This window comes from Apodemus sylvaticus, chromosome 4 (genome assembly GCF_947179515.1).
Source record: "Apodemus sylvaticus chromosome 4, mApoSyl1.1, whole genome shotgun sequence".
NCBI classification, from domain to species: domain Eukaryota; kingdom Metazoa; phylum Chordata; class Mammalia; order Rodentia; family Muridae; genus Apodemus; species Apodemus sylvaticus.
The window spans coordinates 40,029,312-40,056,281 of NC_067475.1; the positions used below are offsets into that span (position 1 = coordinate 40,029,312).

At 41.4% G+C, this 26,970-nt stretch overlaps 1 protein-coding gene across 3 annotated transcripts in view; it reads right to left on the minus strand.

Annotated features, from left to right (window-relative positions):
• Nucleotides 1-26,970, minus strand: part of Pde5a (phosphodiesterase 5A) — a 161,531-nt gene that overhangs the window by 131,416 nt on the left and 3,145 nt on the right. The window contains exon 1 of one of the 3 annotated variants that reach the window (XM_052179311.1): nucleotides 8,522-8,887. The exons of 1 other annotated variant lie outside the window; for it this stretch is intronic. In XM_052179311.1, coding sequence (XP_052035271.1) covers nucleotides 8,522-8,643 — 122 coding nt within the window. In that variant the 5' untranslated portion in view covers nucleotides 8,644-8,887. Of the gene's footprint in view, nucleotides 1-7,218; nucleotides 8,068-8,521; nucleotides 8,888-26,970 lie in introns of those variants that run through there. One more of the 3 variants, XM_052179312.1, reaches the window with a different exon arrangement.

The following is a 26,970-nucleotide window of genomic DNA, read 5'->3' on the forward strand; positions in this document are numbered from 1 at the left end:
TTTGTCCTTTTCCGTGTTCTTTATCCACCAGTTGTGTCAATTAATTATGAGTACCTGAATTAGAAAGAGCCTCCTAAATCCTCAGACTGGAAAGAAGGATTGTATAAAAATCCACTAAAATTATTTGTAGGAAAAAAAAAAACCACAAAAATAACTCCCATAAAAATAATGTGGGCTATTTTTCCTGCTCTTAGATCCTTATTTTATACAGTTTTAGTTACAATGTTTGCATAATTTGACCTGGATCCTCTACTCAAGTTTGGAAAAATACAAGAATGGAACTGTTTAACTTGAGAAGCTGATGATGTGTTCTCCTGAGAAGCAAGAGATGTTAGAGCCGGAGAAGACTGTCAAAGCTCCTGTGTCTTGTGTCCTTGCTCCTAGGACCCTCGCCGCCCCTGTCTTCATTAACAGCAAAGTTGGGAGCAAAATCCCACAGCCTAATTCCTATTCAAATTACACATCGCAAATCAGGCTCGTTCAAGCCTTTAATTAAAAGCCATCTAAAAATGAGGGAACCTTGAGGCTTTCTAATGCCACTGTTGTGTTGTTCTGATTGCCCTTTGCCAGAAACATGGAATGACTATCCATGTTTATGAACAAGGCTTAGGTATTATTAATTCTCACTGTGAAAATTACCAACGTCCAGGAAAACAGCACACTACTAAGAACAAAACACTATTAGGATCGACAGGGTACATATACTATCTCCTTTAATTGTCTTGAGGACTTTAAGGGTTAAAGCCCATCTGGTCTAATTTACAGTCAGTAAATAAAGTAGCTGAAGTCATTCTCTCAGAGAGATGACTTCGGCTTGTCACATGTAAAGTTCCTAATTTCCATAAACAGAAATGCATTTCGAAGGCTGTAACAGCAGTGACTCTAACCTGAGTAATGGCACCCCATCCTTGAGGGAAATTTGGAAATTCGTGGGAACAGATTTGGAAAATCTTGGAGGTGTTCTTAGCATTAAGGATCCTTCTGGCAGTAAGTGTCTGGGGCCTGAGGGGGTAATTCACCCCGCAGTTTTGATGGACAGCCTCTCAAGGCAAAAACATCACAGCCAAACTGCAACCTCTGCTTTTGAGGAACTCGTCACTGAGTAAAAGATTAGCCGGCTATAAGGATAGTAAGTGAACCAGGAGATGGGTGGCACCTCTCTGCCTTCACAATCTCTACTCTGACATTAAATCCTTCGCCTGGCTTTGGCATGGCGATGAAAGGAATACTCTCCCTCACTTCTTCAGTCTTTAAAAAGGCTCCCCTCTGAGAGAAGCTTTCCAAGACCAAGCCAGAGAACGCAGAACAGCTTCCGGAAGTTTGATACTCATAACTTCCAAGCTGGAAGGGTTATTCTGTATTTGTATTTTTCCTTGCATTCCTAATTATACGTAAGAATGATATCGCCTAAAGGGAAATCTGCTCCCAACTGAGAGAAAGCACAGAAACCGAAGCCTGCGTGCTAAATGAATATATAAACTGGCTTGCAGTTTAGAAATCAGAGAAACTGTGCTGAGTGGACATTTATCAACCTGAAGTCTTAAGGGCTCGATGCAGATATATTTTGAAGTTCTACAAAAGTGCTTTGGCTTGGTTTTTTGTTTTTTGTTTTTTTTTTTTTGTTTTGTTTTGTTTTTTTTTTGATTTGGTTTTTTCGAGACAGGGTTTCTCTGTATAGCCCTGGCTGTCCTGGAACTCACTTTGTAGACCAGGCTGGCCTCGAACTCAGAAATCCTCCTGCCTCTGCCTCCCAGAGTGCTGGGATTACAGGCGTGTGCCACCACTGCCCAGCTGGCTTGGTATTTTTAAAAGATCATAGTTAAACCATAAAAAGATAGGGGTGGGGGGGAGTATGTCATAGTGATTGGAATCTCCAACTTATTACTAAGTATTGCCCTTCAATTTTAGCAGGAAAGTAAACTTAACATGCAAGCAGACTTTCACGTCATATGAGAAATGAAATCCCAAAGTGAGTTTGTTGTGCTATAGGACAAAAAGGTACGTGAGGGTTCTGAGGGCGCGTGGGAGAAGTGGGCTGTTGCTAAGCAACACGTTGTACTGTCCATCACCCCACCTGGGGCCATAAGGACTTTGCAAGGGGCATTTGATGATTTGACTATAGCTTTAGCATTGTGTTCAGAATTAACTTAAAGTGTAATTTAGGTCAACAGTTGCATAAATGTTGTAACTATGATTAAAGTATGTCTTTATATTAATTTTACTTTTAATAGTACCACATTCAACTTAACATTCAAATGAAAAGAGCCCAAAGATGGCTGTGACTCACACCTCTAATCCTGGCACTCAGAAGGCTGAAGCGGGAAGGGGCCTACGAATTTGGAGCTACATGGCTACACGATAAGTTCTAGAACAGCCTGCAGCACAGAGTAAGGCTTTATCTAAAAAGAAAAAAATAAAGGCTGCGGGTAGGGGGAAAAGTCAATACCAGATAGGGCATCTGGCAAACTGGTCTGTGCACAGTAGCAGTTTCTATAGAGTTTTACAAGTTTATTAAGCTTACAAAGCCCTTCCCTTCCCCACTCCCACCCCTGACCTTGCCCATGAAAGGAAACTGAGACTGAGTTACCTGCCCCATTAAAATAGTCAGACTTCCCTTTTCTCCTGGATATAGTGATTGGTCTAGAGTAGGCAGATGACCCAAGTATGGGAGGAGCAGTGTGGGGAGCACGGCCAAGAGTAAGAAGAAGCCTTTTTAACAGCACACATTTAAGACTCATCAAAGAAGAAATCTGCCAGCTCACGGAGAAAGCGTGCAGGAAAACAGAGCTGAAGTTCAAGGCCAAAAGACAGAGGGATGGATAAGGGAAAGACAGGCCAAAAAAAAAAAAAAAAATACAGAATCTTTACAAGAGTAGCTGGTTAGGTGACCTTGAACCTGATGCAATCCCTGGCCATTCCAATCAATTTCATAAGGGCTACACAGAGAAACCCTGCCTCAATAAACCTAAAGAAGAAAAAAAGAGAGTATTTGTTGACATAAACAAATAGAAACTTAGCACTCGATTTGTTTTAACTGCCTTAAATATTAGATTGACAATAATTACAAAGCCCTGGCATTCATTAAAAATGAAGAGTCTTTACATTAAAAAGATAGAATTTAAAATAAAATGAGTATAACAAGTTAGCAAATAATATTATAGAGCTAAATATCAGAAGAATGCGTCACATGGAGAGACGCTCTTCCTGTATGTGATTCCTGTGTGTGGCCCCCAGGCGCAGACTCCTGGAGAACCTGATGTGAGAGTTACCTCCAAGTCCAGTCATGGCTGGAACAGCAGGCAGCTGTGACCCACATCTGTGCCTCTAAGTTAATGAATGTTACAGGAAGCTGTGCAAAGTCTGTGCACTACATTCAGAAATTAAGCATTTTCAGCTCTCCGTGACCAATCAACTCACTGATGTATTCCATTGTCCCATGTCTTATGAAGGATTTTTTCATCCCTACATTTGCCTCTGAAAACAACAACAGAAGCAAACGTAACTTGGAAACCACAATTGAAAGTTTAATAATTTGTGTTTGGGATAGAAACAAATAAATAGAGTTCTGTTTAGTCTTTTCCGCTACAAAGGAAATCATTCTGGAGCATTATTAAAACACCCAAGGCAGCTTGAGCAAAGCTATAATTTCTGTCTCCAAATACAATGGAAGGGGTGTGTCTCAGTAAAACACATTGTCTGCCATTGATGTGGAGGGAGTGCGCAACTTTATACCGTTTTTTTAGTTTAATTGTCTTAAAAAGAAACAATGTAAGAGACTAGATATCATTTATGTAGATGGAATTATTTTAAAGGCAATTGGGGTTGAATGTGTACATGGTTCTCTGATGGGACTTAACCTGCCTAGAGTGCTGGAGGCCATAGATACCATCTCTAACTCCATGAATAATAAATAAATTGCGATACCTAAAGTATGCAAAACACCAATGTTTCCTAATCTTAAAATACTGCGAATGTGATCTCATAGAAACAGTAGCAGTTTCTATAGAATTTTACAAGCTTATTAAGTTTACATTATAACATGAAAATTGCTTTATTTCAAGTTAGCCATTTATGACTCATCCTGCATGAGATCTACACTTTTTTTTTTTAACAAATCTTGATCACATAGCTCAGTCTCTAAGAAGGATCTAGAACTCTGAAAACATCACAGAGAGGAAGGCACTGGGAAATGCTGCTGTTTGAAGAGCTTCTGTGGACTCTTCTAGGCAGGAAGAATTGAAGCCTATCAGAATGATTCCAGGAGAGTAGAAGTCAGCACAAATGGAGCACAATGGAGCACAAGAAAACTGGCCATTAGTGTGTGAGGCTTGCTGCTCTCAATAGAGGAACTCAAACACAGCCACAGACTGGGCCAGTGCTCTGAAGATCATACTATTCTTAATACCGGCTTTGCCCTTTAGAAATATGCTTACAAAACTATTTGTTTGAACAATTGTGAATGTTTCTATTCCTATGTAATTATAGAAGCAGTAAGTCTGTAGAATGGATAGCAATATTTATTTTAAGAATGGATAGCGACATTTATTTTACATCCTCCATCTATATGTAACATATGTACCTTACAAATAAAAAATGTTACATCTTTTAGAAATGAAGAGGGAACCAGGCATAGCGGCCCATGGCCATAATACCAGCTTTTAGGTATTTGGGAAGCTGAGGAACATTGAACCTGGCCTACACAGTGAGTTCAAAACCACGGGATAACTTAATGAGCCCTTATCTCCAAATAACAAGTCTTTGAGTGCTGAGTATGATATAGCTCAATTGGCAGAACACCGGCCTTGCATACAGAAGGCCATAATTAATTCCCAGTACTGCACCAAAAGGAACAAACACAAAAAGTTAAGAAGAGAACAACAAAGAATCCCATATACAGGACCCAGAGACTGAACTAATTCAGCACAGCTTTGTGGTGTGAAATGTGTCACAGGAGGCAACAAGGAGGTGTACAACTTCTGTTCCTGGACTTTGATCCAACCTGCCATAAAGCCTGTCCTCATTTAAGTCTCCTGTTTCCATTATATGCCAAATAATCTCAGGCTTTTGCCTGGCACAAAACAAAGCAATGAAATCCAACCATCTCACCCCTCCAAAACGAAATGACTTAGAACATCATCCACAATCATCGACCTGACAGGTAACTAATGAAAGGTAACGCTATTCAAATATGCCATCAAGAATAACAGCTAATAAGTGACTTTAGCACCAAGGAAGTCTTCCGATGTAAATGTCTGCATGTTAAAACCTCTGGTTAATGCAGTCCTGGAAGAGTCTAAATTGTTTAGATTAGTGAGGGTGGAGGTGTCTGCTTGCAGTTCACTAGGAAAACAATGTTTCCCGTGCTAATAGATGATGTTACAACTTGCTCAACTTTCACACTCAAATTCACACAGATGGGTTGTGGTGACCTAAAAGCTTCCGTTCATCACCTTGTAGGGCCATTACTAGAATATGAGGCTGTGTGCTTGAAGACAGTTTTAAGGGAAAAAAAAAAAAAAAAAAAAAAAAAAAAAAACCCTTGATAGCATAACTGCTATCAAGGTCCAAGCCAAATAAACAGGTGTTTGAAAATTCAGGAATGCTGGAAGTTTCCTTCCGTTCCAGCACTATCCTTAGCTGTAGATTATCCAGCCTGGGGAAAGGAGAGTGCAAAGACATTAGCATCAAACAACAGCCAACTCACAAATGCAGAAACCCTGCTATCAGAAAGCCTGGTTCTGCTGCAGATGATCAGCCTAAACGAATCGAAACTCATTTTAAACTTTTAAATGTCTCTATTGCTGCATGGGTTGGTTGCCTGATCACATACACCTTTTACATGTTCAACATATATTTATCCTTACAAAGCACAGCAAAATGATGCAGGCTCCTGGTACTAAAAGAACTGTGTTGCAAAGCTAAATTGCATACGATATATTTTTATCTCAATAATGTGAACCACACTAGACTTAGTAGTCTAGCTTTTGAAAGAAAAACATGTAATAATAATCAACTGGTGTCCAGTTTCCTATTCTTATTTTAAAAGCCTTCTGCTAATATCACCAGCATAAAGCCAAACTTCAATTCCATGAAGAAGGCCCTCAGCCCACATAACAATTCCTAGATTATTTTTCTTTATGCCAATAACTTTCTGAACTTTCTCCTAAAAATGAAGGTCTAAATTATTTTAAAGTATTTTACACTTTCATTTTCCAAGTTGTACTCTTAAGACACACACATACACACACACACAGTACACACATAATGTCCTAACTTGAAAAAGTCTTTTGGAGTCTCAGAATATCTAATTTTACAGTTAGCATTGTAATTGGGATTTTAATTGTATTTTTATTTGTAATTTTAACTTCTACTTGAAAGGAAAAAAGTAATAGTAAATGTATCAAACGACTCTTTTTACTCTCAACTACAATGTTGCTACTCTTTCCGGGTTTTTGGAACGTTTTAACAGTGCCCTGGCCTAGGACCATTCAAAAATCCTCCAGTTTGCTATCCATAGTTTGTCTTTAAAGCCGTGAGGGAAAAATAAAGAAGGGGAGATTTTTGCTGTATTTTTAGCTTTCAACTGTTAACAGCCTATCTAAAGGACACCTCCAAAGCATACTTTAAAACTCAGCCCAGCTCTCTGGCCCCTCCCCATTTTCTGTGCTCTGATTCAAAGGGACCAGAGGATGGTAGTGTACAGTGAAAGGACACCGGAGACAGATGGTCTCAGAGTAGCTAGTGACCCCTGGAAACTTGGTTCCCAGCCATCGATAATTCTTGGTCGAGATGGTCTGTCTTGGCGCTTCAGCTCAAACTCCCAGTAATGTTTTAAAAAGAAACCGCTCCCCCTTCTGTGTTACCATCCGATCCCTCTAAGCTCAGAATTTGAAGGGGAAGGCATAATGGCCTGGGAGGTGAAAGGAGGGCTGGGTACTTCGAGCAAATCTGGGCAGGAGAGAGCGCTCAGCCATTAAAGGCTAGACTCACAAGCAGGACGCCAAACTGTCCAGAAGAGGCTCGGTGAGAAAAGAGGGAAAACTGACCCCATGCAGTATCTCGGTGAAAAAGCAAAGAGAGACACAAAGTCGTACTGCCCATCCACCGTGCGGCTTAATCTCCCGCAGGTGTGCGGGGTGCCCCCCCCCCCGCCAGCTCTGGCTAACTCCCGCACCCCCTCCCCAGGCAAAGTGGCCAGCGGGATGACGAAGGAAGTACCTCGTTTTGTCTCCAAAGGGCAACATAGCAAAGGTGGGGCGTTCGTTTCCGAACTCTTCGGATAGTGGACTCGGGAGACTCTGGGAGCCGGCGGAGTTCTGTGGGTGCCCGACCGGCTCCCCTACGGCCCCCGCCGCCTCTTCGCTGCGGGTCGCCGGCTGCGGACCCCGCGTGGCGTCGCCCCCTGGCGGGCAGCGCCCGGCCGAGTAGCGGCCGCGCGCCGGCGAATCCCCGCCGGCTCGTCCACCATCCCCGCCCGGCGAGAGTCGCCCTCCCGGCTCGGGCGGCCAGCACCAGCTGCTCGACGGCCGTTGCCCCAAGGCGCCGGTGGCGGGGCTCCAGCCCCTTCTCCAAAGCAGAGCTTGTTAGTTCGGCCCAGATCGGCGCGCGAAAGGCAAGCGCGCGCGCGCGGGCTTCGCGGCGACTCCTCGAGCTTCGGGGGGGACCCGCCCGCCACGGCCCGCCACGCACTCCGCTCCACCCTCTTGTCCCTCCGCTCCACTCTCAAGTCCGCGCGCGCCCCGACTGCCCGTGCAGCAGTCGGATCCTAAAGGACAGGCTCCCTCCTCCACGCCCTCCCTGGCGGCCTCTCAGCGTTTGGCTCGCGACCAGGAAGAACCGGCCTCTGGGGTGCTCCGGGTCCTCGGGTCCCCGAGTCCGCCCCGGCCGCCTCCCTCCCGCCCTTTGTGTGAGCGCCGCAAAGCTCCTTGAAGAACCTCCTTGCGGCGACGCAGCCGGAGGAGAGATGATCAGGGGGCTATCGGGGGGCCAAAGGCGACAGTCCTCTCTGGGGACGACCCGGGCAAGCTGCTGCACCAGGCTTCCCGGTGGCCTGGTCCAGACCCCCCCGGCTTCCCCGCCCCTCCAGGGTCAGAGCAAGCCGGGCAGGGGAGGAGCGCGGCCACAGGGACGCGCCCGCAGCGGTGCTTCCGGAGCCGCTGGGAAGGGGCTCTGGCTTGTTTTGGTTTTTGCTAAGCGGGTTTGGGAGGGGAACCGGGAGAGTAAAGGGGAGGGGGAAAGGCCCGTGAGCTTGCTTGAAAGTAATCTTGCTCCAGGGCCGGGTGTACGCTTTTGTTTTTAACTTCGTGGGCGAGTCGTTTCTAATCCGACGCCTCACTTCTCAACTGTGCTCGCTTTAAGTCGAGGACTCCAGTCCGTACTGGGACCGAGAAGCTACTTCCAAAGCAAAGGGCCTGGGAACCGGGACTGTTTAGTGTTAGACCCAAGGAAAAATTCAATGGGGAAGAGAGATCAGCCCCAGGTTCATGTCCCTGGCCGTGTCCTTTGTGGCTCCTCTTCTTACCTGGTGGCCTTCCTAACAAAGTAAGAGAAGGTAAAGTCCCGGTGATCATCCAGCCAAGCTTCCACACAGTCCGGGTCTCGCTGTTGCTGCGACTGCACGGGGCTGGGGTCCGCTCGTTCCATGGTGTTTGCTGCGCGTCTCTGCAACTCGCGGGTGCCGGATTTCCACCCGGCCGGGTCCCTCTCTCAGAAGAGCAGGACAGTGTTCGAGACCCTCCTCTTTTGCCTTTCTTTGGCCCTGCAGTCTCTTCAGCAAAGCCACAGAGACGCGGGCCAGCCCCCGAGCTCGCTCAGCCCCGCCCCTCCAGGTCTCCGAGGTTCCCAGGTGGCCGGCGTCCCCCAGGGTGTCCCGGCGCGGAAACCGGCTTTCTGCGGCGCTGGCTAGCGAGCTCTCCGGAAGCCAAGTGGCCAAAGCTAGGAGGAATCCAGACCGCCGCTGGGGTGCGCTGTGGGCCGAGCCAGCTTCCCCAAGCGCGCAAAAGGTGACAGTGGGTGGATTTGCAATTCCCAACCAACCAACTCTTAATATGGAAGATGACATTGAGGACCCATCTTGAGTCCAGAAGGCAAGAGGTAGGAGCTTCACTAGAAAGTGAGAGAAAAGGTTAACCTGGGTTCTTTTCCTCGTTCTTAGTAGTACAGTGACAGTCCCACCTTTCTTTTCTCCATGAAGCTACTCTTGGTGGAGAGGACCCAGAACCTATCTCCCTCACAACAGCTCTCCCAGTTGAGGGACTCCAAGCACTACCACCGACCCTACAAGTTAGGGAGAGAAGTGAGGCAGAGACCACTAGGGCAAACCTGCAGGTTCGGGATGCTGTGAATTCCATCAAAACCACACCTGAGCTTAAGGCTAATATCAGTTATAAAGTGCATACATCAAAGACCCTCCTTATGAAAGCGCAAGATTCGGGTAGGAGTAGGACATAAAAATGACAACCGCCTGTCCTTGGCCTGTGAATGTTGAAGATAGGAATAGCTCCACACGATTATGCTGACTTAAGAACACTATGTACCCATGTACAACTGGGAACCCCCAGTTAGCCTGATTTAAAATTAACTTGTTTATATTTAACTGGCATCGATACCTCAGAAATAGTATTGTCTTAGATTGCTGTTGCTGTGATAAAATTTCATGACCAAAGCAACACATGATAAATTATATTAGATTTTAAAATGACAGTTCTCCCCTGAACTGTAACATTAAATATGCTTAGAGAATAGGGAGTTTCCCCTTGTTGGTGAACCCTACCCCCCCCCCCACCCCACATCGACGCATTCCTTCTACCAGGAAGTCACCTAATTTAAAACCCAACTCTGGGATAATAGCTAGAAATTGGGCCTTAACTGCTTGTGCCGCTCCCTCCAAAGTTCATATTGAAACTTAGTTCTGGACTGGAGAGATGGCTCAGTGGATAAGAGTCCTTCCTCCTATTCCATAGATTGGGTTCAGTTCCAAAGCTGCCTTTTCTAGTTAAGTCATTTCTCTTTTTTTGTTAGATATTTTCTTTATTTACATATCAAATGTTACCCCCTTTCCTCATTTCCCCTCCAAAAACCCCTATCCCACCCCCTCCTCCTGCTTACCAACCCACCCACTCCTCCTTCCCTGTCCTAGCATTCCCCTACGCTGGGGCATCGAGCCTTCACAGGACCAAGGGCCTCTCCTTTCATTGATGTCCGACAAGGCCATCCTCTGCTACATATGCAGCTGGAGCCATAGGTCCCTCCATGTGTACTCTTTGGTTGGTGGTTTAGTCACTGGGAGCTCTGGGGGTACTGGTTGGTTCATATTGTTGTTCTTCCTACGAGGCTAGAAACCCCTTAAACTCCTTGGGTCCTTTCTCTAGCTCCTCCATTGGGGACCCTGTGCTCAGTTCATTAGTTGGTTATGAGCATCCATTTCTGTATTTGTCAGGCACTGGCAGAGCCTCTCAGGAGACAGCTATATCAGTCTCCTGTCAGCAAGCACTTGTTGGCATCCACAATAGTGTCTGGCTTTGGTAACTGTATATAGGATGAATCCCCAGGTGGGACAGTCTCTGGATGGCCTTTCCTTCAGTCTCTGCTCCACACTTTGTCCCTGTATCTCCTCCCATGGGTATTTTGATCCCCCTTCTAAGGAGGACGGAAGTATCCACCCTTTTGGTCTTCCTTCTTCTTGAGCTTCGTGTGATCTGTGAGTTGTATTTTGGGTATTCTGAGCTTCTGAGCTAATATCCACTTATCAGTGAGGGCATGCCATGTGTGTTCTTTCATGATTGGGTTACCTCACTCAGGATATTTCAAAGTTCCATCCATTTGCCTGGGAATTTAATGAATTCATTGATTTTAATAGCTGAGTAGTACTCCATTGTGTAAAGGTGCTACATTTTCTGTATCCATTCCTCTGTTGAGGGGCATCTGAGTTCTTTCCAGCTTCTGGGCTCTTCCTTCTCTTCTCTGCCATCTCCACTGCCACAGGCTACCTCCAGACCTGTGGTTGATAGCCAATTTTGCCTGATAAATCTCTCCTCCTCTGTCCCATCAGCCTTGCCATATCCACACCCACAGGACTAGTGCAGAACAAGGTTTGAATACCACCTTTGCCCGTTCTAGTTCAATCAAAGAACTCATGCGCCAGCTAGAGCCACCCAGCTACTGCACCGGCTCAGTCTAAGACAGGGCAAATTCTTACATCAAACATACAACCAAATAAAGAAGTTCACACTCACAAGTCACATTGCAAACACAATATGAACAGCCAAAATGCCATGTGAACCATCAAACCCAATAGTCCTATAGAAATGTCTTCTACCGAGAATTACTTAGATGAACCTCAGAACACAAAATTTAAAAGGACATTCGTAAACTTTATCAAAGAGCTCAAGAAAATTAAAGAAGACACAGACACCACATTGAACTTTAAGATAACAATAAATGCCCAAGTGGCATTCAAGAAAATACCAATATATGCCTGAAGGAAATGACAAAGACAATGTAGGGTTTGAGATCAGAATTAAATAAGGAGATAGCAATATTGGAGAGAATTCCTGCTAAAATGGAAACAGAATGGAATAACTCAATAACCCCACTAAAGAACTCAAGAGACAGCCCTACAAACAGAATAGATCAAAAGATAGACAAAGCAAACAGAGAACATAGAAAAGAAACTTTCAAGTACAGAAAATGAATATGCAGAAAGTGTGTAACATCATAGAAAGAGTAATCCCTTGAATTTTCATGTATAGATTAGAAAGATCATAGAAGAAAACTTTCCCATATAGAATCACCCATACAGATACAAGAAACACACAGAACATTAAGTTGAAAAGACTACAAAAGAAATCCCCATGTCACATTATAAGCAAAACACTAAATATGCAGCACAAAGAAAGATTATTGAAAGCTACAGGAGAGGAAAGAAAAAACACAAGTCACATGTAAAGAGAAGGCAGAAAAGCAGCTTAATTCTCAATGGCAACTTTAAAATCCGGAAGACTTTGGATCAATGAACTCCAACGTCTAAGAATTCTTGACTGTCAATATAGACTACTATACCCAGCAAAACCATTTGCTATTATTCAAGAAGGGGGAAAAGCTTTCTTTGATACAAACAGCTTTTAAAATAAAAATATATGTCCACAAAAGCAACCCTACAGAGAATACTAGAAGCAATGCCTAAGACTGAAGAGAGGAATTAGCATAGCCAAGCAACTATACAAAGAGAACAAAAGAAGCTATAATTAAACAATACAAAGCTCAAGTACACACACACACACACACACAATGATCTACATAATACTGTTTCCTCGGGTATTTTTGTTTTGGGGGGATGTTGATGGTGTTTGGGGGGGTTGGTTTTGTTTTGCTTTTGTTTTGTTGTCTTATTGTTGTTGTCTGAGACAGGATCACACTATACAACTTGAGTGTGCCCTGGTCTGGCTATGTAGACTCAGCTGATCTCTAACTCAGAGATCAACTTGCCTCTGCATCATGAGTGCTGGGGTTAAAGGCGCATGCCTCCACATTCAGCCACATGTCTTTCAATAAGTTACTAATGGCCTCAACTCCTTACAACATACATAGGTAGCACATGGACTAAGGAATAAAGCAGCAGAACTCTACCAGACCCGCAAAGATCTAAAATCAATGCTTCTTTAATTATTCAAAAGAACAGAAAGAAAGACAGACAGAAAGAGAGAAAGAAAGGAAGGAAGGAAGAAGAAAAAAACAAAGATCATACCCCAACTTTTTCTACAAGGGAATATTACTCAAATACCAAAACCAGGTAGAGACAGATCAGCAATAACAAAACCCTACAGGCTAGTATATCTGATGCATATACATGCAAAACTCCTCAATAAATACTAGCAAACAGAATACAGGCACCTATGAAGGCGATCATTCACCACCAAGTCACTCCTATCCCAGAAGAGACACAGGGACGGTTCAACATACATGGACTTAAAGAGCCAAGTATGAGTTCACATAACTACAGCCACCTGATATTTGACCCCCAAAATGCCAAAAATATACACTGGAGGAAAGACAGAATACTCAGCAAGTAGTGTGTCAAAATCCTCATACAGAAAAGTGAAATTATCCCTGTATCTGTGTCACATTGAATTAAAATTAACTCCAAAGACCTCAATTTGAAACCTAAAGTGCTGCACTAAAACTTCTAGAAGAAAACATAAGAAACACCCTACACGACAGAGATAGGTGTAAGAATGGACTTTCTGAATATCAGAACTCCATTTACCTAGTATTGAAGGTCAGTAATTGATGCGTGAAACCGAACTGCTTGTGTGCAGCTAAAGACACAACCAACTGAATGAAGAAATCCACAGAACAGAACAGAATCTTCACCAGGTACACAAATTTGAAAGAAGGAATTCTGTGCACTCACCAAATCATGACACAAGGGTTCAGGATTACTGTGAAGTTGATTTTTGTCATTTAAATGCAGGGATCTGACTTAACTCACACATTTAAAATGGGAGGTTAAAATTTCCAGGCTTATATTGGGGAGCCTGTGTGATGAGTTAAAATGTGTGTCTGAGCACTATCATCAGAAAATTTCATGGTAATGCATGAAAACACAACAAAATATTTGCTGGAGAGATTTTTTTAAAGTGTGGTACACAAAGAAGCATAGGAAATAATGAAGTTTATTAATATCAACCCCAATATGAGAAACAACCTAGATTTCTTTGTAACAGAGTATAACACACTAAATTAACTGCGCAGCATTCATAACATGAATACTATTTAGCAATAAAGAATAAATTATTCTTTGTGACATGTCGCAGTCCATGGGTATTGCTGGAGAGATTTTTGTTGGATCTATTTAAAATGAAATGTGGGACTTCTCTTAACTTGCTATGACCTTTCTTCAGTGTGTTGAATGTTAAAATTTCAGCAATTAAACTTTGAAGGTGGTTTGTCTGTTTGTCTTGTGGTCTTTGACATTTTTACCGTATTTACTAAGACAATCTTCCCATGTAGCCTCACTGGGCACTATGAGGATGCACTTTTCTACTGACAGTACTGGCGAAGATATTTCAAGTTGTTATACGAGTATCCTAATATCAACCAAAAATTTAAATACAGCCTTCTATTTTATTTTTTATTTTTGGAATAACGAAATAAAAGTTTATTTTATTAGTATTAGAAATGTTCTTTCCCTCTGGGTAACCTGAACAGTCCAGTTACAATGAAAATCTAAGAACAGTTATTTCCACAGCACAAGGTGCTCTATGCACAAAATTACAGGGTTAGGAGCATTTAATCAATTTATCGATCTGATTGTCTCACCAACCTGCCCCCATCTCATCCCCCAACTGCTTTATACCGGATATAGCTAGTGTAAATTTCAGCCTTCTATTTTAAACGTGTGATTTTAGGTCGGATACTGATTCCCAGCTGAACTATAACAACGTGGGTCATAGTGATCCCATGAGTGTACAAGATACCTTTTTCCAAATCAAATATGGAAATTTCCTACAAAAGTCTCTTCTAGCAGCCAGGAACTTAACCTGATGTACCAAAGCTAATCCATGTGGGAAGACCTTCTACAGATGACGTACAGTTAGCAGCTGTTCTTCATAACAACAACAGTCACATGTAGAGGAAATAAAATCATATTAATGCAGGGTGATTTAGGACAGATATCAGACACATTTTCCTGACAAACAGATGGAACACGGATGGACTTACAATGAAAACCAACTGTGGAATATTTCCCTAGGGATTTTAATGGACAGTGTAGAAAACCATCTGTTGACAATGCTTTGAAGTCTTGTGTAAGACACTGATCAACTCAAGAAACTGATGAAGGTCTGGACTTTCCCTTTTACCTGCACATGGAGAATAAGTTAAACAGAATAATTATCCTTTTTCTTAATAAATAATACCAGCTACTCAAAAAAATACCTATCAGCAAACAGTCACAGTCAAAAAAAGACAATCTCTCCCATCCATTTTTCTATTAAAGAGATTCTATTCTCTAAAGAAAATGCCCTATCCTACCAGAATGATAAAACATAAAAATGATGAATTACAATGAAATAGTAAAGAGTGGGTCAATTCTATGTCAATTCTATCAAGGTGTAGCACATTTGATTAAAAGCCAATTTAAAAGTGGGTCATTTAAAATAGAGACTTGGAAAGAGGAACATCCTCCACTGCTGGTGGGGTTGCAAACTGGTACAACCACTCTGGAAATCAGTCTGGCTTTTCCTCAGAAAACTGGGCACATCACTTCCAGAGGATCCTGCTATACCACTCCTGGGCATATACCCAGAGGATTCCCCAGCATGTAATAAGGATACATGTTCCAGTATGTTCATAGCAGCCCTATTTATAATAGCCAGAAGCTGGAAAGAACCCAGGTATCCATCAACAGAAGAATGGATGCAAAAAATATGGCATATATACACAATGGAGTATTCAGCCATTAGAAACAATAAATTCATGAAATTCTTAGACAAATAGATGGAGTTGGAGAACATCATACTAAGTGAGGTAACCCAGTCTCAGAAGATCAATCATGGTATGCACTCACTGATAAGTGGATATTAGCCTAGAAAATTGGAATACCCAAAACATAATCCACACATCAAATGAGGTACAAAAAGAACGGAGGAGTGGCCCCTGGTTCTGGAAAGACTCAGTGTAGGAGTATAGGGCAAAACCAGAACAGGGAAGTGGGAAAGGGTGGATGGGAGAACAGGAGGAGGGAAGGGGGCTTATGTGATGTTCGGGGAGTGGGGGGGGGCCTAAAAAGGGGAAATCATTTGAAATGTAAATTAAAAAATATATCAAAGAAAAAAAGAAAAAAATTAAATTAAATTAAATAGACTCTTGAAGTGGTTCTCAACCTTCTTAATCTTGCAAGCCTTTAGTACAGTTCCTCATGCTGTGGTGATCCCGGAACCATAAAATTGTTTTTGTTGCTACTTTATAACTGTAATTGTGCTACAGTTATAAATCATAGGGTAAATATCTGTGTTTCCCAATGGTCTAAGGCAACCCTGTAAAAGGGTCTATTGACCTCAAAGAGTTCATGACTCACAGTTTAGAACCTCTACTCTAAGGGCTGGAGAGATGTCTCAGCAGTTAAGAGTGCTCATTGCTTTTATAGAGGACCTGGGTTTGATTCCCAGCACCCATATGGCAACCCACAACCATCTGTAATTCCAATTCTAAGGGATCCAATGCCCTCTTAGGCCTCCATGAGCACCAGATATGCACATATATATGTGAAGACAAAACATCCATATACCATAAAGTAAAATAAAAACAAAGTAAAATAAATTCTAAAAACCTAATGGTATAAAGATATACCATTTTCAAGAGCACATCTATAGAAGTAGCAGCTCTCTGATTTTGAATTTGTAGTCCAAAGAATTACTCACACTTCTCTTTGAATACAGGAAGCATAGAGGAATGGGTACCCAAAGTCACATTTAAAAAACATCAAATGGGCCGGGCATGGTGGCGCTTGCCTTTAATCCCAATACTTGGGAGGCAGAGGAAGTGGATTTCTGAGTTCAAGGCCAGCCTGGTCTACAGAGTGAGTTCCAGGACAGCCAGGGCTATACAGAGAAACCCTGTCTCAAAAAACAAACAAACAAAAAAAGCAAATGGAAGAATTCATACGGAGCCTGATGCCTCCCACATATGCAATGAAAAATCTCATTTTATTATCAAACCAGAGATACCAAAAAAACCTAAAAATTGTTATTAGAGAAGTTTCTATAAATTGATTCTTTTCTTTAAAACAACCTTTTAAAATTTAGTGCAAATCGGGGTGGAAGAGATTGCTAAGTGGTTAAGATCTCTGGCTGCTCTTCTAGAGGACCCAAGAACAACTCCCAGTACCCAATAGAGACCAGTTCACAACTGTCTGCAACTCCAGTTCCAGGAAATTAGACACCTTCACACATGCAGCCAAAATACCAATGCACATAAAATAAAATTTTAAAAAAATTAGTGAAAATCAATGAAAAACTGGACCTTAAAATTAGGTTTGCTATGATTTGTATAAAAATGTTCATTCTATTTTGATAAATGTGAAAAATGCCTTATTTTGAGATAAACAAAAGTGTTGACATGTTTACATATGGATTGGGACTAAGTAAAAGCTCATTCTTTTTTTATAATTTTCAGTTATGTTTACAAAAAAATAGTTGGCATTAAATGGTAGCACTTCTAAGAATAGTCAACAATTTGAAAGAAAGAAGAAACTCTATCCACAAAACAGACTCAATACTTTTAAGTTCATTTGTTCCCATTTGTTGCTGACTATGGAGTCACCCAAATACATGAATTCATTCTCTGTACAAGCTCTCCTGGCACCATGGTAAGGTGCATGTGATTGTTTTGACATCATGGCTAAAAGTCACTTGTGAATCTGAAAAAGTTCCAGAAATGTTTCAAAACTGAAATTTTAGCAGTGCAAATGATTTTCTCTCTAAAGTGATTACTTCACAGGTCATACATGGTCAGCAGTTACGTTTGTGTTGCTAAGAACACTTTAGCCCCCATTAGTTGTAATTTATTTCAGTACCCAACTATATCTAATAAACAGGTCATATATACATAAAATGAATAGAAAAACATCAGAATTAAATGATAACATGCATCAAATAGACCTAACAGCTACAGAATATTACACCCCAACACAGAAGAATACACATAGTACTAAAAGGCACACAGAAGTCTCTCTAAAACAGAACACATACTCAGACACAAACCTGTACACATTCAAAAAGGTTGGAATAACTCCATGTATCCCATCTGACCACAATGTTAGAAGACTTAAAATTGACCACAAACCAATCTCTAGTAAAAACACAAGCTCGTGGAGATTAAACAACTTATTACAGAATGATGAATGGGTCAATGAAGAAACGGAGAAAGAAAATAAGAAATTTCCCAGAACTAAGTGAAAACAAAACCGCAGCCCAGCAAAACCTCTGACCACATCAAAAGCAGTCCCACAAGAGAAATTTACAGCTGTGAGTCCCTACATTAAAAAGCTACACCCGTGAAGTCTCACCAACATAAGCAGAACAAGGTTAACCCCATTAGCATGCCAAACAGAGAAAAGACCACAAGGCCTCAACCCTGAATGAAGAACTATAGACAACTGGGAGATCTGGGTGCTAGAGAGATGACATTCCCCAGGGGAGATGAGAGCACACAAATCACTTGTCTAATGCCAAATTGTTGGCCCTGAAATGATATATACAGATAGCATTATATAGAGTGAATAGCTTATATTTAGGAATATGCATATGCATATAGAATATATGTGCAATTAGGTTTTTTTTAATGAGGCTATGAGAGAGGAAAGGGAAGGAGTAAGTGTTGTAAGTAAATTATAAGCTCAAAAATAAAAATAAAAAGAGCAGAAATGAGAACTCAATGATACAACTCAAAAAAATCAGAAAAGCAGGAACAAACCAATCTGAACCCAGTTGGCAACAAGAAAAAATTTTAAAACCAGAGCAGAAATTAATGAACAGAGAAAAGACTAAAACATGCCAGAAACCTAAGAACCGACTTTGTGGGAATGAAGAAGATTGATAGACCGTTGGCCCAAAGGAAGGAAGAAAGGACCCACACTAACAGAGCCAGAAATGAAAAGGGAAACATCACAACTGGGTGCCCACATGCAACAGAATCAAACTAGACCCTGATCTAGCACGTTGCACGAGATCTAACTCCAGCGGAGTGAAGACCTGAATGTGAGCCTTAAAATGCTGAGGCTGTTCGAAGAAAACACTGGCAAAATATAGATGCAGGGAAAGACTCCCTGAATAGGACGTCAGTTACCCAAGAATTAAGGCCAACAGTTGATGAGTGGAACCTCAGAAAACTAAAAAACACAGTGAAAGAAATAAGCAAGCAAAAGGAAGCCCATAGAATGGAGGAGAAACTTTGCTAGCTATATACTTGACAGAGGACTAATATCCAGAACACATAAAGAGCCAAATATATGTCTAAGAAATGCACCAAAAGATGTTCAGCAGCCCTATCAGTTGGGACAATGCAAATCAAAACAACTTTGAATTTGAACTTTCATCTCACCTCTGTCAGAATGATGACAAAGACCAGCAAAACAACCGACAACAAATGTGGAGGGTTGCATGGAAACTCCTTACTGGTGGTGGGATTGCAAACAGGTCCAGCCACTCTTGAGATCAGTGTGGAGAATTCTCTAAGGCTAAATCTCACAATATGATCCAATCATTCCACTCCTGGACACATGCCCAAAGCTCTCTCCTACTCCCCAAACACTTGCTCAGCCTTGTTCATTGTTGCTTTATTCAATGGTGGGAAATGGATACAACCTAATGTCTTTCAACTAACAAATGATTAATGAAAATATGGAACGTAAACACTATGGAATACTATTTAGATGTAAAAAAAAAAAGATGAATCATAAACTTTGTGGGTAAATGTATAGAACTGGAAAAGATCACATTGAGTGAGGTAAGGCTAACTCAGAAAGACAAACACAGTTTACTATTGGCAGTCATTAGCAGCTCTCTAGTTGGCTAGACCTACTCAACAGGAAGGAAATCGTGCTTTGTGCTGGAAACCTAGCAAACTAAAAGCTAGTGAAGCCATAGATATTGGAGTTCTCAGCCAGCACTTTCCTAAACCTGTGTAATCTTTAACTACATTCTAAACATTTATCCTTGCACCCACAAACAAGTGTGGGTACTTCATCAAAGAAAACTTTCTTTCCAACAGATGGATTCCATTACAGAAAACAGCAACCAATCAAAATGCAGAGTTGTGGAGATCAATCTAACCACAATTCAGCTCCTGCATCTAAGGCCTGGGGATCATTGTGGAAGAAGGGTAAAAAGATATTAAGAGCTAGATGACCATGTTTGCTGTGAGATTGTGGCTCCTTGGGACGTCAGAAGCTATAGTCATAAAATGACTGCATGGCTGCCTAAACATGACTTGAACAACACAACCAAAGTCAGACATGCTAAAGTGGATGGAGAGAAGCCCAGAGGTCTCAACCCTACACAAAGAACCACAGGCAACTAAGGTATCCTGAGGATGGAGGAATAGCCTCCATATGGTAGAAAATCACACCAACTGGTTGTCTAAGGCCAAATGGTTAGTGCTGAATGCATATGCATACAAGCAGCATTATATAGACTGAGAAGGTTGTATTTATGTATTTAGAAATATATATAAATATATGTATATTCATATGTATGTATACTTATACATATACACACATATAAATGCATATGCAACAACAATTTATTTAAAAAGAGGCCATGAATTTTAAGTAGACCAAAGAGGGCTACTTGGGAGAGTTTGGGGGGAAGGAAAGAAATAGGGAAATTATATAGTTATATTATAATCTCGGAAATAACAGAAATAACTCTAAAAACATTTAGCTAACATCATTAGGATGCATTCAGAATCTGCGTGCATCTTGAAACTCCACAACAGTGACACAAATTTGGTTTGTTCACTTTATGATCAGAATATTTATTGTTTTCCCTGTTTTAAATACTAAAAGTCATCTCATCTATGACCTTATGGGAGATGGGAAGTCTGTATTTGTGTGTGGAATAAAACATGTTCATAAAATTACCAGACTTGTCCCTAAAGTTGAAAATTGTCATTATCCTCGCATTATCTGGCTGTGCCACCATAGACCATGTACTTACTACTCAGTGACTCATCTTTATAGAAATGACAAAGCCCACATAGGATATGACCGCTGTCTTAGCATCACGGCTGTGAAAAGCACCATGACCTAGGCAACTCGGGGAGGAAGGGGTTCTTTTGGCTTACTCTTCACATGACAGCTCGTCATCAAAGGAAATCAAAACAAGAGCTGAGCAGGGCAGGACCTGGAGGCGGAGACTGATGCAGAGACCATAGAGGGGTGCTGCTTACTGGCTTGCTCGTCTTGGCTTGCTCAGCCTGTGTTCTTACAGAACCCAGGACCACCAGCCTAAGAAAGGCACCACTCCACATCTGATGGAGGCATCGTCTCAACTGAGGTTCCATCCCTTCAGGTTAACTGTAGCTGTGTGAGTTAACATAAAACTGTCAGCACAATGGTTGAATGATGTGATAATGTGAAGTTGTGCCCCATCCTACAAAACTCCTTCTCCACCTACTCTTATTTACTACATGATGCAAAGGTCTCTCTGAATCCAAGGCTTGTCGCCAACTCTCAGCTATGGCTAATTTTTATTTGTTATTCTACCTCTTTCCAACCATCCATGGAGTCCTGAATATTGATATTATCTGTCATTTCTTTAAAATTCATCTCTGTTTCTCTTCCCAGATCTACTAGCTGTCTTCAGTCTATGAAATAGTGCATTCTTTGCTCTACAAGAGTAAACCTCTGAATTGAAACTCTGCCACAGTCACTTTCCTCTAAAAGTATTATAGCAACTCATTATCATCTGAATATAGGACCTGTTTCTCGGTAGAGCCCACCTGGTCACTGTCGATCAGATCCTGATTGCTTACTAGAGACATATCTGTGTCAATGTTCTTGAAGCATAGCATGCTGTCTCTTATCCAGAATTTGCGTGTGTCTTGTTTGTCCATACTCTGGCTCTGAGCCACTGTATTAGAAGCCCCACTGTCTCAAGAATCTCCCACTGTCTCAAGAATGTCCCACTGTCTTAAGAATGTCCCACTGTCTTAAGAATGTCCCCTTGCATGGAGATGTGAGAAGGAGCTATAAGCAGGTTTCATGGAGAGACAACGATGTTAGCTGAGTGCCCGTCTCCAAGCCTTTCCAGTAAATGAAGACATTTGCATAGCATCCCAACCACAGATGAGAGCAAAAGTGAGGCTCAAGATATATGATCCCATCCAGCCATCCTTCTGCCTGATTGTTCATGCCAACCCAATTTGGGTTACCTGCATTGTAAAACAGAGACCTGGTGTGTTGTATTAGAATTTCTGACCCACAGAATCATGAATGCAGTACATAACCATTATTTTACATTATTAAGTTTGGAGGTATTTCTTATTTGCCAACAATTAGTTAAATTCCTGCCAAGTTTTAGTCAAGGTCATCTTTGGTGAGTTGTCCACCTCTGCCAAAGTGTCTCGAAGACATCCCTCTCGAAATAACTTCCCTGGTTTTCTCAGCTATGGAAGGAAACGGCTTCTTGCTACCAGTAACTCGGTTACCATCTGTTATTGGCTTTTAATTTCACTCAGCCTTGTGAAATAGTCTCTGCTATGGTTTGGATATAGTGTGTCTCTCAACAGCTCTTGTGACAGAAGCTCGGTCCTTACTGTGGAAGTGTTGAGGGTGTGGAACTTTCCTGAACTACTCATCTTGAATGTGGCATACCTCCTGCAGGGGTCCTAGCTACAAAAGAATCAAGTAAATATTTCTCAAGGTGGAGTGGGAAGTGAGAGGAAGGCAGTATTCTGTGGGAGCATTTCAAAATTTATACTTTCAAAAGCCACATAAAAAGAGAGCCTAGGTTTTGGCTTCTTTATGAAAAAAAAATCAAGTGTCCATAAGTGTGTGGGTTTATTCCTGGGTCTTTGATTTGATTCCATTGGTCAACGTGTCCTGTTTCTGTGCCAGTACCATGCAATTTTTAATCACTATTGCTCTGTAGTACAGCTTGAGGTCAGGGATGATGATTCCTCCCTAAGTTCCTTTATCGTTCAGGATTGTTTTGGTTAACCTGTTTTTTGTTTTGCTTTGTTTTGTTTTGTTTTTTGTTTTTTGAGGTTTTTCTTTTTTGTATTTCCATATGCTGGTTCCACCCAGCAGCTGATTCAGGCAGATGCAGACACCCACAGCAAACAGCAAATGGAGCTTGGGGATTCTTATGAAAAGATAGGAGACAGATTGTGGGCCCCAGAGGGGATCAGAACTCTGCAGGAAGATCAACAGAATAAACCAACCTGAACCCTTGGAGCTCTCAGAGTCTGAACCACCAACCAAAGAACATACATGGGCTGGACCTAGACCTCCCCGTACATATGTAGCAAATGTACAACTTGATCTTCATGTGGGTCCTGAACAACTGGAGGAGAGGTTGTCCCTAAAACTGTTCCCAGTATGTTGGGATATGTTCTTCTAGCTGGGCTGCCTTGTCTGGCTTCAGTGGGAGAGGAAGCACCTACCCTGTAAGAGACTTGAAGTGCCAGGAGGGAGGAAACACCCAGGGGGCCCCCACCTGCACAAAGGAGGAGGGGAGGGGAGATGGAAGAAGGATTATGGGAGGGGGTGACCAAGAGGGGGCAGTGATTAAGTAAAGAAAAAAAGATAATTTTTTTTTAAAAAGTGTTTGTAGGTAAACAGTATGCTTATGTGTATAACACATTTAACATATAACAAGGAATTGTACCTAGAAAATAAAATGTACTTCTGAATACCAGCCTAATGAAGTAGCTTTGAAGACTATCAATAATGTTTTTCAGATTCAATGCATCTAGCCACATGCATCCTACAGTGTTTTATTTCATGGGATTTCACTTTTCTCCTTTTATAGTAGACACTTCTAAATCATTATATAAGTAACAACTTTATTTATTTATATAAATAAACAACAATTTAATCTTCCTAATAACCCTGTTTGACATGAATTATTACCTATTTCCTAAATGAGAAATGGTGAATAGAGGAGTCACTTAATAAATCCAGGTCTCATCTATTGTCAGAGATGCTGTATAAAACCTTAAGTTGCGGTCTGCTGTTTTCACACTTTTATACCATGAAGTCTCCAGAGGCGCTATAGAGAGCAAAAGTGTTGAGTCACCTTGGTCTATGTTAGATTACATTTCAGTCAGTACTGGTATAGATATTTCTAGAACAAATCTTGCTGCAATGGCTTCCTGTTCAACCCCAGGTTGTCTTCAACAACAGAAGTCTTCCACTATGTTAAATATTCTTTCACATGAATTTCAATGTAAATGATTTTGTATTACTCCCTTTAGTCAGACCTTTAGAGTATTTTATCCTCTAACATTAAAATTACTTCATAAAAATAATGTTTTTCTTTTAAAAATATTACACATCCCATTTAAGTGATCATTTGATATATATCATATTGAGTTTTAGGTAGAAATTAAATGAACTATTTTTGTTCCTTGGCTGTTGTGAAGCTCCTTCTTATCTCTTCTAAATTTCTTATCTGCAAAGTCAAATTCCACTGAATCTATAACCCTTCCAACATCAGGACCCACACACTTGGCCCTTTCTGTTGTTCCATGGGGTAAGTTGATGTCTCCTCTCCTATGTCTAAGCTGCTGTGATGCTCTAATGATTACATCTTCTCTGAAATTTTATACTCTGTTATATATTAAGTCTCCTTGAAGTATTAGAACATCCTGTGGTGGTTTAAATGAGATTGGCCCTGATAGGCTCATATAATTGAATGCTTAGCTCCCAGGAAGTGGAACTGTTTGAGAAGGATTAGGAGGTGTGGCCTTCTGGGAGTAGATGAGGCTTTAATGGGGGACATATGTTTCCGGGGATGGTATTTGAGGTTTCAAATGCCCACACCAGGCTCAATCTCTGTCTCTGTCTCTCTGTCTCTGTCTCTGTCTCTGTCTCTCTCTCCCTCCATCCCTCCCCCTTTTCTCCCCCCTCTCACATCTCTATCTCTAGATCTAGATCTAATATTAGGCCTAATATGCATTTTTCAAGATGGAACTGGAAATGAGAAAAATCTACATTCTGTGGAAACATTTCAAAAATTACACTTTTGAAAGCCACAGAAAAGGTCACCCTGGGAAAACAGTATGCTTACGTGAATAACAAGTAATTATACCTAGCGAATAAAATGTAATCCTGAAGACAAACCTCATATGGCTCTTAGCTACTTCTCCAGCCCCATGCCTGCCTGTCTCCTGCCTCAGTTGTTGTCATGATGATACTGGACCAATGCTCTGAATCTAGAAGCAAGCCCTCAGTTAAATTTAATGTTTCCTTTCATAAGAGTTGCCTTGGTCATGGTGTGCCTTCACAGCAATAGAAGAGTAACCTGGACACACTTCCTCTGTTACGTATGAAACAAACGGAACAAGAACTCTTGTCTGGCCCCGCCTTGCCTCCCAGCTCTGCCGATTTCTCCACCTACCCCCATGGCAAACCCATACCCATTCTGCTTTGTCCACCTTCTCGTCCTTGTTTTGTTGGTGCCCTTCCTCTGCCAGGCTCTTTTCCTTAGATGCCCTGACTATTTGTTTTTTTTTTTTTACTTCTGCACAGAACTCACTCCAGAACTCACGGAACGCACTGGTACACCTTCTCCTCTTCCCACTTCACCTGCTCCACACACCCTGCTCAAATCCACCAAGACTGTCCCGGTTCCTCACATAACTTGGTGTAACAACAGTCTGCTACCGTCTACATTTCTTATTTTCCATGTGCTTTTCCAGAGACTAAACCTATAGCCCTGTATCAGGGGCTGCTATTCTTACTGTCTATTTGTTAGACCTGTCTCCTCTTCCTGACTAAGATTTAGTCTTCATCTCCCTTTACTCATCTCATTTATAATCTTGTCTCTGAGCAGAAAAAAAAAAATCCCCGAATTATATGTCTAGATAATGTTGAGTAAGACAAATTTGGGGTTGATGCTGTGATACAAATAAAAAAAATTAGAAAAGTCTGCTTGCTCTCTCTCTCTCTCTCTCTCTCTCTCACACACACACACACACACACACACACACACACACACCCTGCCCATCACCCTATCCCCTCTTTTTAGAACCAAATAAGACGCTTATTTATCCATTGATTCTGTCTATTCCACAGTCTGGACTCTGATGTTTTCTCCTTTTGACTTTTTATCTCCTGATTTGTTAGGCAAGGGTATTCATTTCCATTGCTTCAAATATATTCTAATGACCCCTCAAGGTCTTCACTGTGTTGTAGAATTCAACTCTGCCTTACATATTTCTACTCCTGGAACAGATATTTCAAAACAACATTGCACTTTAAATACTGTTTTGTTCGAAATATTAAAGACACAAACATACCTTGATCCTGGCCAGGTGTAACTTAGAGACAGTTCCTTCCTCAGCTCACGATGCCTCTTCAAATAACCCTGTAGATGGCTCTTTAAAGCTATAGAGAAGTGTGTGTAGAACAATATAATATGCAAATGTTTATTCCTAACTACACAGTTCAGTACTTTTCAATAGAAAAATTGAGGAACTATCATTAATAATGATAATCATTCTATTAATTTTTTATTCCATTTTAATGAAAATGGAATTAAGCAATATGTAACCTTTTGTAGCTGCTTTCTTTTTAAATTGTGTTTGTTTGACATGTGTGTGGACATACACATTGCATGTGCATGCATGTAGAGGTCTGAACACAGACTTGGGTGTCATCTGTAGGAACACCCACCACTTCCTTTGAGACAGGGTCCCTTATTGATCCTAAAGTTTATTGATTAGGCTACCTGGCTAGTCAGACATTTCCCTGCCTTTGTCTCCCAGGTACTTTGATTACAAGCATGCAACAAAATACCTGACACTTCTATATGGATTACGGAAGTTGAACTCAGATCCTCATACTTGAGAAGCAAGTATCTGTTTTCTTTCCCCACATAAAAGCATGTATCATTTCTTTTTATGGGTAAATAATATTCAGTTATAAGGACATAGCATTTATTTTTTGCCCACTCCAGGTGCTGTACACACATTAGGATTTTCCCAAATTCTGGCCAGTATTAACAATGTTCTTTATGAATACATACACATTTTGTGAGGACATATCTCTTCAGTTTCCTTAGGTAAATATTTAGAAGTCGAACTACTAAGTCATGCAATAACTATTTAACTTTTGAAGAACTGACAACCAATCCTCCATACCAGCTGCCTCGTTCCACGGCCCCTTGCGTGATGGGGTGGGGGTGGGGGTCCAATTCCTTTAGAACTTGATGCTGTCCGCTTACTGTCATCTTCATTTATGGC